Source organism: Argiope bruennichi, chromosome 4, assembly GCF_947563725.1.
Source record: "Argiope bruennichi chromosome 4, qqArgBrue1.1, whole genome shotgun sequence".
Lineage (NCBI taxonomy): Eukaryota > Metazoa > Arthropoda > Arachnida > Araneae > Araneidae > Argiope > Argiope bruennichi.
Genome location: NC_079154.1, coordinates 133,508,844 through 133,520,420, shown reverse-complemented (window position 1 = coordinate 133,520,420; position 11,577 = coordinate 133,508,844). Strand labels below are relative to the sequence as shown.

General features: G+C 30.5%; 1 protein-coding gene across 2 annotated transcripts in view; it reads right to left on the bottom strand.

The window, feature by feature from the left end:
• Positions 1-11,577, bottom strand: part of LOC129966044 (Na(+)/citrate cotransporter-like) — a 50,287-nt gene continuing 38,710 nt past the window's right edge. For both annotated transcript variants that reach the window (XM_056080392.1, XM_056080393.1), the window contains exons 9-13: positions 11,352-11,459; positions 9,698-9,878; positions 5,749-5,910; positions 1,750-1,887; positions 1-525 (exon numbers count right to left, since the gene is read on the bottom strand). In XM_056080392.1, coding sequence (XP_055936367.1) covers positions 310-525; positions 1,750-1,887; positions 5,749-5,910; positions 9,698-9,878; positions 11,352-11,459 — 805 coding nt within the window. In that variant the 3' untranslated portion in view covers positions 1-309. The remainder of the gene's footprint in view (positions 526-1,749; positions 1,888-5,748; positions 5,911-9,697; positions 9,879-11,351; positions 11,460-11,577) is intronic.

Sequence of the window (11,577 nt, the reverse complement as noted above, 5' to 3'; positions counted from 1 at the left end):
GAAAAGTTACAAAAATATTTAATGGGTGGTTTGATTCGATAATTGTCGATTGATTGTTTGTTCAATTTCAATGGCCAGAAATGATTAAAAAAATTCTTGGAAGGTATAGTACACTCTTGATTTGATTTACCGCAAGTGTTTTTCCCCTGTTTGTTCTGGGCATAAGTTCTTGATTGTCCAAACATTCTTATATAATTCAACAGACGTTAAATACTTGGCCTGCTATACCCGTATAAACAGGAAATCTCTTATCTTCAATTTGAAGCACATAATTCTCGAATAAATAATTTTATACTGTTCGACCAACGGTCACCCGTTCTGTATGGAGGTAATAGTTGTATTGACCGAAGAAGACACATTGGCTAGGAAAGTCCCGTTAATACTGTGGGTAGTACTTGTCAGAATTTCAGTCCTGTTGGCCCAGTCGGGGAAACTATGTAAATTGAAGAGAGCCACTCCTAGAGTCTGTATCATAAAAAGTTCCACTATGCAACACAGAATTTTCAAAATGACACCAGGTTTCATCTGAAAAAAAAAGTAACGGAATTCATTAGCTCATTAAGAGTACTTATAGATGACTGTTTATTTTTTCCATGCAAAAAGGTTTTACGTATATTTTAACTTATTAAACAGAAACTGTCATAAAAAGAAGTAAATTCTTGATACTCTCAAAAGAATTTCAGAGGGCAAGACCAGAATAAGTTCGATGGTCATGAACTGGATCAGAGATTTTACATAGTACACATTTTAAAAATTAGCAGCAATATGACTGTCAATTTCGCAATTACATGCACATACACTAAATACTCTATTAGAACACATACGTCTGAAATTTGCCTCCCCCCCCCTGTACTTCAGTTTGTCAGGAGGAAATCGGAGATTAAATCGTCCTCCTTAAGTCCTGCGTGTTCCAGTTCAAAACACCAATACGCTTTCAAAAAAAAAAAAAAAAGAGTAAATTATCAAAACAATCTATATATATTGTAACTATTCATATAAAATCGATAAAAAATCTTTTTTTTTTACGAAAAATGTATCCTCAAGGAGTAGATAATCAAAGCAAATTACTGTGATGTCATCGATATTAATTAAAAAAAAACTGATGGTACCAGTACGAAATTACAGTACGAAAAAAAAAAATAAAAACATGAAGCATATAACTAACTATGTTTGCTAAAACTGATTAATTTTTCGAAATTCGTAATTTTTGTATTTGAAGCTCATTAAGTTTTTCCAATTTTGTCTAGATTGACTCAAGATTTCCTTATAATCGCCAAACTAGAATTTTTTTGAAACAGATAACTCGCCAATTGTAATAGTTCAGACAATTTCAGTTGCAACCTAATAAAGAAATGAAATTTGAATGCCCCTAAGCGAAATTTTGGTATTTCCTTTTGCTTCTATCCATGATGGCCTCTTTTGGCGAACATTTTGAGAAAATTATATTCATGACAGTTTAGTTTTTATTCAGTTGACCATGATAAGTATTCATATGATAAATACATATGTTAAATTTATTAGAAATCTTCACAGAGTTGATTTCTTAGGAAAAGAAATTAAGCGCACTCCCATTTACTTTTTCTAATTCATGGCAACTGTTTTCAGAGCAATCATGAGACGAAATTGTAGAAAAGTCCATCTCACTACATGCATAATATTTTCCATTATTTAACCCATCTCAAAACATTGTATTGAAAAGAACAAGTCTCTGCTGCATGTTTCTTTTACTAAAGAGGCAGTGGAACTCACCATGTCAAATGTTTTCATATTACTGGCATCGAAAACAATGGCATTGGATGGATTTCCGACGGGTAAAATCATCGCAAAGGAGCATCCAATCGTAACCGGAAGCATCAGAAAAAACGGGTGCACTTTGACAGCTTCCGCCTGAAAAATACACAAATGTTACAAAATGTTGCATTAGTAAACGACTTAAGGGGGGAACGGTGTAAAATTATTATGTTACATTACAAAATACACCGAGCTCATTTAAAATGTCTTAAAGTTAATCTTTTTTTTAAAAAAAAAAAATGAATTTCTGTGTTAAAGAGATGGATCGAGTCAATCAAAACAAGCAGATTTTTCTTTCCTCCTTTAAAGGGTTGGACAGAGCTACTGCATTCATAAATACGTGTTATTCTGAGTCTCGATATCAATGTGTGTTCTATGTAATGCAACAAAACGTTCCAATTTTAGTTGACGTTGCATATCTGTGTTCAGTTTTATGCTGGGCGATCACACATTTGCACATCTTTAATACCGGTATTATGACCACACATCTCTTGGGGTCCTTGAACCAGATATGAAATCTTTCTAATGAATTCCTAGCGAGGATATAATTTTTCTCGTGGGTTAAAGGAAAACAAAACCAAACTGAAATTACAGAAAATTCTTTAGAAATCTGGGAAAAAAAAATTCACAAACTTATGGAATGAAATGCCAATGTGCTTTCATTTTTATAGCCGAAATTCACATATTGTTCTTAACGTTTTTTCTTGTAAATAAACCGCTTTCTCTTTCTTCCGCTTGTTCTGTAATATATTTTAAGTGCAGGGAAACATAAGCACATTTGATACTCAACAGATTGGTATCGAAACCCGTTCTTTGATTTGAGTTAAGTTCAATTTTTTGTTCAAAATGATCACTGAAGCGAAGACTAAGCTACTGAATAGAAAACAAGAAAAAAAAAGAACTTCTGTTTCTCGATTTTTTAATTTACTGTAAGAATTAAGTAATGAAGATCAAGATAATATAAGATATAATATTAAATGCCTGACTGACTCTTTTAACGAATTAACAGTTGTAGGTCACGAAATTCATGATTTACCGATGGATTCAGATTATAATATTATATTTGGAATATGAATAAATTATATATAGATTTACAGAATGGAAACGTTTTTCACAATCATTCTTCATAAATTGCTATTAATGCTTTTTCAAATTTTGCCATCTCAAATTTTTATATTGCTATATCTGAATGGAAGGCAAATGTAGTTAATTTACCCTAGTTACGATAAAACTGGAACCATTTCATGGTGATAATGAAGAATGGCAGTGGGTTTGGAAGCGATTTAAATCACGAATTGATGACAATCTGAATCTTTTCGATATTGAGGAGTTTTTTCACGAGGTTTTTTATAAGACGAACCCAAAAAAAACTAGTTGATGGAAAATAAGTGTAACTCTAAGCACTTGCAATACTATAAAAATATTTTAATTAATAAGTATGATAAAAAGAAAAGAATGATTCAGACTCACCTATTCATTGGAAAATTTGATTCTAAATTTGCATTCCTATAAGTAATTTATATATAAAGTGTAATAGAAGAATATAAGTTTTATGCGCTGTTGGCGAAAATGTTTAGAATCAAGCTGTTTTGATGTCAAAAGTATTAAATATTTTTTTCAATGAAAATTGGTTAAAACTGGTTAATATATGTTAAGAGAGAAAAATCTCGGAACATTCTAAACTTTTGACGTTTCTAATAGGTGAAGTAGAAAGTGATCTAACAATTGAGAACATTCAAAACGATTGATTGTACTTTTTAACCAATTTTTTGATTTAAAACTTTTTATGATATGCAGCAAGTTTAAACTTAAATCCTGAAGGGGGAAAAAGAAACATGAAACATGAAAAAACACCTGTTTTCCTGCTTTGTTATTTGACAGCAATTTTACCAGACAGCCTTTTTTGTAATTTGGTCACAAAATTATAATAATATAAGTGATATTGACGATCGAGTACATAAATTCAAAAATACTAAATGCTGCTTTTTGTGAATTGACAAAGGTCATAACATGAAATCATGTTCTTGAAAAGAAAGAGCTCCTTGTATTATGTGTAAAAGGAAACATCAAGTATCCATTTGTCCTAAGAAAAAGTCTTATCAAACTAAAGTAATTAAAGTAGATGCTAACTTTAACTATGTATATCTTTAAGCAGCTAACATTTGGATCTTCCGTTCAGCAGGGCAAAGAAAATTAATAAGATATATTCAAGATATTGATATCCAGTCAAGGTTTATTCATTCAAATCTTACTAATGCTTTGAAATTAGTTGATTTTAATATTCAAAGTGTCTGAAATATTAATTTAAGCTTATGATAATGAGAATAAGTATATCATGCTCCTACTGATATCAACATTATCTATAAAAGCAACAGCAATAAAAACATCAATTTAGCAGCTCCCGCTGATGATTGCCATCATCCGATTGAATTGTTATTCGCAATGGTATGTATTGGACCATTGTACTGGCTAAGGCACCCTAATATACATCACCATCATTTACATTGGTGTCCCTCACATCTAGTTTGGACTCTTAATGGTAACCATTCCAATACTAATGTTAAAATGAATAGATCAGCGGAGCATTGGGTATTTATCAAAGATTTTAACTATAAGCTGAATCGAATTAAGCAAATCTGGGAAACAATAGTTATTGATAATAAATTAAAAGGTGGAGGGGAGGGCCCTAAAATATCATCGTGAGATGCTGAAAATTTTCAGACCTTTATAGATCCACATGAGATTGAAAATAATACTCGTATGGTCAGTTTAGTAAATTAAAATCACCTAAATTAAAATAGCCAAAGAAATCTGAAAGGATAAGGATCACCCTTTTTCTGATTCCATGCTTCCTAATCTGAGGGAAAACAATCACCAGTTGATGCTGGAGCCCCCATGCAAAATATAGAATGAGGAAAGCTAAAGAAAATGATGGGAGCCTAAAGGAATTCAGTCTAAGAAATCGATTAAACGATCTGAAAAAAAAAAAAAAAACCCTAAACAATCCAAAATAGGAAAAAGTGACGCAATCCTTTTTTTAAGAGACACATCGCTCTAGACAAATGTGGAAACAAGCCATCGTTCTACAACCGATTCTTTGTTGTGATTGTATAACAACTAAGATGCTAAAGGAAAAATGATTGCTACTCTGATACAACTAGTCATATCCATAGAGATAAACCAGGGTTGGAAGAATTAAGAAAGAATGCGTAAATTCTCCGAACGTTCACAGAACGAAATGACAAAGTCTTCGAAAGGCAACGCGCTTCCTACGCAGTAAGAAAATTCTGATCGACGGAATTGATGTTTGCTCTTAACTTTCATTTTTGCAAATATATTTTATAAATAAATCACGTGTTGAATGACAAAAAGATGTAAACTACTTTGTACTCAACAGATGAAGTGATAGGTGAATTTTTTTTCCTATGAAGAAAAATATTTGGAAAGGTTCACGAAACGCTATTGCTCTAAATTTGTTTCCTTCAGCAGTTTAAATGTTGGCTTTTAAAGAAGAGAATATATTGATACAAACTCTGGCAATACTTTTTTGGGGAAATTATCTATTAGTAAAAGTTGTGAGAATCGGATGCACTTTCTAATAGCAATTCGATTCTTGTTAGTAGAAAGTGTTCTTCATTAGTGCTCTACAGTGATGTATCATTTTCTTCAAGACTTTTGGTTGCCATTTTTTTATGCATAGAAGTTTATTATATTTATCTTAAAGCTTCATTTAATTTTTATTTCTTTTTATAGCTCAATGTCTCACATTGCAGTTCATGCCGAAAATTTCATTACTATGAACAAAAAATATTTTTTTAGAAATGTAAATTTAGTCTCGGTTTTGTATATCAATGTGTGTAATAATTTAAAAGTCCTCGAGATACGAAAATAACTGCTGGTTGAAATTTATATTTTTTTGAAAATTTAACCTCTTTTTAAAAGGCAGAATGAGATTACCATTTCGCTGACAACCGGAAGCATGATGGTGGCCATGGACATGTTGCTGATGACTTCTGTGAGGATGGAGGCCATGAAGGTCAAGATGATGCAGATGACCGCGGGGGAGAGGAAATTAAGATAAGACAGCTGAGAACTCAGCCATACGGACAGGTGAGATTTCTGGAAAAGAGATAGGTCACATGGTGAAACATAAAACTTACAAAAATATTCATTAACGCATCGGTGAATGAAACGAAAGTTTAAGGCGTGTGAATGGAATAAATAATTTAGCATGACCTGATTTCATCAATTAAAAGTTCTATTTAATTGGAAGATTTATGCCAAAAAAGTAAATATCTTCATATTCTGAATGCAAGCATCACAGATCTTCAGTATGCTTTACACAGCATACATCAATTCTGAAATGAAATTATAGGCAAACCTTCTATAACACACTTCTGTCGATACTGGCTTTAGTAGCTGTGAACATTTATGATACTGGCCAGGATTTCAAACCAGTGACCTTCGCGATAAAGAAATATGGCTCAACCATAGCGGAAGATGATAATATATTTTTATACATTCAATAATGGAAATATATTTTTATACATTCAATAATTTTTATACATTCAATGTGTGGAAAGCCCGGCACATTCAACAATTATCTTCATTGCTTAATTATTTGCGATATTAAACCCTCCATTGCATGTACAATAAGATTTCAAAATTTGTATTAAAAGCATAATTGTACTGAAACCTACTCATAACGGAAAAATAAACCATGCCATCATATCCTTATCTTCAACATTAGAAGAAAACTCCAGGATGACATGTAAAAACAGTGTAAACAACTTGATCTTCTTTATAAAAATGAAATATATTGCTCTTAAACGGGTTTAAAATGCTTTTTAAATGAATCAAAAATATATAAAAAGTTAGAATAAGAATTAAATTGTATCATTGAAAAAACAATATTTAGAGCTCTAAGATGGTGCAAAAATTATCTTTGTATTGTAATAATTTTGGTAGTTATGATGCAAAAATAGCAAATTTTCTTTTAATTTTTAATTAATAATTTGAATTAAAATTAAGAAAAAACCTTTTAGATGCTCATTTTCATCTTCCAAGGTATATCTGTGCTAAATGTGGTAACTTTAATTCTAACGGTCAGCTGGGAAGAACGTCAACACACACCCATTTAACTCTACTCATAATAGAAATGAATATTTGCGTGTGTTACAGGAAAAACTAGAGTTACCAAACTGATGCACAGATAATTTGAACACTAAAAAAGTGCATCTCGAAACCATTTTTTAAAATTTTAATTAATTAAAAATCAAGTGGAATTTTCCCAATTTTTTTTAATCATAATTTATAAAAATATTGCAACATAAAAATAATTTTTACATTATCAGAAAACTCAAAAAAATATTCGTATGAATGATACCAATTTTTGTACCGTATGATTTTTTTCTACTTTTAATTAAATCTAAAAATATTTTTTGCACATCTTAAGCAATATATTTTATTACAAAATTTAAACTCAAATCTTTCTCATTGTTGCTATTAATATTTCACTCCGACATTTCTTTCATTTGCTGATGATCAAATTACCAAGATTCGGTGTATTTTTCTGTGTTGAATAGCCTTCAGTATAGGGCTTGCATTTAATAAAAGCGTGAGTTCGAATTTTTTGACGAGTACTATACTTTCTGTATATTATATATACGAGAAAGTAAAAAGGGAAGAAAAAAATTTAAAAAACTCTTAAACTCATTTGGACTTATAAAAGCCGGCATGAAATGTTGGATCAGTAATACTAAAAGAAATTAGAATTCATTGCTCAAGTAAAATAGAACAGTGAAATGAGTACTTTAATATATACTTGTATATATTAATATATATTTGAATTCGAGATGATAATTACCTACGGGCTATTTCATTTTGTTTTTAAGTTAGTTATAATGTTTTTTTAAGCAACTAGATGCGTTTAAAACTAACTTTTGTATTTTATATCATAATAAATTTTATTATATTTATAAAACAAGCAATATATATATATATATATATAATTTTTTTTAAGTCAATTCCTTCTTAGGTCAACAAAAAAAAATAAATTATTTTAGTTACTTTTTATTAAATAATTACAATTAATATAAATATGTATATGTATATACATATTCTTATATTCATAATTGTATATTCATATGTATATGTATATACAATTCTGTCACATATATGTACATATGACAGAATTTCAATATTAAGTGGCAAAATAGAGTTTGGCGACAAACTTGGTGACCATTTGACGACGGATTTGGTGACTTTGGCGGCCAAATAGAAATTACTGAACAAATTTAATTAATTAATTAATATTTTTAAAAAAACTCTATTAACATCAATTGTCATCCACTAAAAGTTTAAAAAAATGTATTTGAACTTGAGTGGATGAAAAAAAAGTATTTGATTAACGACTGAAAATTGGAACAAGTTATATATATATAGAGAGAGTGTGAGCTAATAGTAGGAATCGAATTAATGTCGGTTTCGTAGCGCATATCTCTCATCAAATGAGCAAGAAAGTAACTATAATAATTACTCACCGAATAATGATCAATTAGCACTGCTCATATCTATTAAAAACACATGATAGTTTCAATTCGTTTAAACAGAAATTTTGAATGAAGAAAAATATACTATTTTAAATTTATTATTTATTATTGAGTATTGCCGTATTGTAAAAAAAAATAATAAATCGCAGCATTTAATTCTATAGGATTTTCCTACAAGATTAAACTTTGTTGTGAGGAAATTTAGCTTTCGACCAGGTCCGATCCTTTTTCAAATGAAATTACTTTGAATTTTAAATTATGTATATCTATGCCATCAATAAATTAATCTACTTAACAAATATTACTATGAATTGCAAATACATACGCAAAAAGATAAGATTTTTAAAGACTGGGAGAGTTATTCAATGTAATGCCAATCTAAATAGCAATAACATTTATTGAGCTAATAAAATAAAGATCTGTTAGAAGCATAGATATCTCAGTAAGTATTGTCATGTGTATAAGGAGTTATAAATAACATCATTGTTTTGATCTTATTTTTAAATTCGGGAATTACAATCGGATTCCTTTTATAAATATTTAAACTTTATGATAACATAAAAAGATGCCGCATAACTTAATGACACAAAGCTGCACATCAATTACATTTTCAGCCAGTTGATACATCTACGAAAATTATGCTAATAATATTAAAAAATTCAATCACATGCAAGTAAAGTATTCCGTTCATTTAAATATCTCACACTGCCAGAATAATGCCGGGTTTACACTCGGCCAGTTATAAGACGGCCGAGACAGAGCATGCGTTTGCCACAAATTCATAAGATGGATTCAGGTATTTCATGCTTAGCTTTAAATTGTCGTTTAGGCGTTCCTGAAATTTTTCTTCCACTACATATCGTATTAAAATGATGGATATTTACTCAAATAAACATGGTAAAATTTAAAAAAAGTCAACATATCTAAATTTGGAAAACTATAAAAAAATGGCAAATAAAATGAAAGAAAAAAACTCGCATTAAAAAGAATTAAGAGCAAAAAATGTCGGAATTAATCTATGATAAATTTCATTTTTTTCAAGCCAAAAAAACTCTGTAATTCTGCAAACGCATACTCAGTAAGAAAAAGAATACAATACAGCGGCATGTTGTGGTCCCGTCGGGAGAATTACTTGCCGTGGACCGAACAGCATTTTTAAGTCTTTTTACGCATGCGCTGCCTACTGGTTGTCTTACAATTGGCCGAGTATAAACCCGGCATAATTTCATTAAAATTACTTATTTACTTTACATATAACTTCATTGAAAGTACTATTGATTTATTGAGCATTCAGATTGATTGAAACTGATTTATCGAAACTTTCGAATAAACACTTAGTAGAAAGGATGTCATACCTTGGCAGCATCTGCCACTACGAACCCACTACCGAGCAAGAGAAGCACTCCCCAGGGTATTTTCCTCTGGGCGGTGCGCCAGTTAAGGAGTGGTGGGCTGTGCTCGGTGAAGGAGGGCTTGGATGGAATGATGAAAAGCAGTATACACACAGCTATCGCAGGGGTGGCGTCTTTTATGCTCCTGCATACGAAAATAATTTTGTAAATAAATAAATTTGATAAAAACTCACTTATAAATAAAAGTAATAATATAACAGATCTTTTTTGTTATTATTTTTACTTTTTAAAATTTAATTTATATTTCATTATAAAAAATGTTATGGAATTCTGCATTAAATTTTTTCCTCAAATTCTCTATTTGTATTTTCTGCGTGTATGAAATTAGAATTTTACAAAACTATTCAGTTAACTAATAAGTAAATCCGAGAATTAATTAAAAGGAGCGCTGTCACCAAGAACATAAAAATTTACGAAATTCCTGAATTCTAGCACATAAGAAGAAATCGATTTTATTATAGATTTCAAATTTCATCTTTACAATCATAAAAGAGTCATGTTAAATAAAAATGTCAAAAAATGTTTTATTCTACAGAGTCATGTCAAGGAAAAAAAAAAAAAAACTTTATAATCTTTTAATAAATTAAACAGCGAATTTTAAACAGATTTGTATGAACATATTCCTTTAAGTGAAATTTACAAATTCATTTCATTATTTTGAAAATATGACGAAAATATAATCAATATTATCAATTCATTTATGGCTTTTAAAGCTCCAAAAGATGTGCAATCGTAATGTAAGAAATAATCAGATTGGTTTAGTTTGAGATTAAAGCAATGAACGGCTGCAGCAATCCCACACGATATCACATCGATGTAAATTTCGATAAATGCAGTCGAGTATATTTTCAGAAACAAGTGCAACATCACCATCCATCCAATTCTGGGTTACTTGACCCCCCCCCCCCAGCATGATGCTGAATACGTTACAAAACAGAACTGGTGAAGAGCACTTGACGTATGTCACAAGACTGCTTTGCTTTGGATAGATCTGAACAGAGCCCGAAAGTGAATGTTAACTAAAATAAGCACCCTGATTTCAAAGCTTTCCTGCAAACTCACATACTTGCTATACTTATTTAAAAGATTCTGGCCCCGAATAAATATTCATCTCTTTTTTTTTATGTGTAATATGGTAAAAATAAAATTGAGTTTCATGTCTGTTGTTTGCGGAAATCACTTATTTGATAATAATACCAAAATAATTAAAGAGTTTAAATTCATTATATTTCAAAGAAAAATATTACAGTTGTAAAAATAAACAATACCTCATAAAAATGAAACCAATTAGTTTTTCCCCGAAGGTTCAAAATGCCCTCCTTTCTTTATGCATCGCTGCTGTAGTCCCCATAAAAGATGAAGTCCGCCACTGAGTGAAAGAAAGGGTGGAAAGATTGCGTTTTTTTTTTCTCTCGGATTAGTTTTTAAGAAAGCAGTGAGTATACCATTTCAAAACACGATATAATTTTCCGAGTACCTTATATTTGAATTTTGGATAAAGATTTATACAGTATCTGAAGTTTTCTTTTTCTCTCTACATAGATTCTAGAAGATAGGAGATCGCGAGTCAAGTCTTAGTAAAAGTGCTAGGACATACTTTCCATTTGTCATGAATGTCGACCAACCATCAACAAACTGAGGATCTCTCAAAAACCACAGCAGCACCACCAGCAGAAATAAAAATGCGACAGCAGCCTCATGAAATCTAAAAGGAGAAAAGAAAAGACAGGCCGTCAGTCTGGATAATTAAAATAAAAGAAAAATAAAATATGGAAGGAAATCACTGCTATTCTATGTTTTGTTTTTATATAGCAGCGTATATG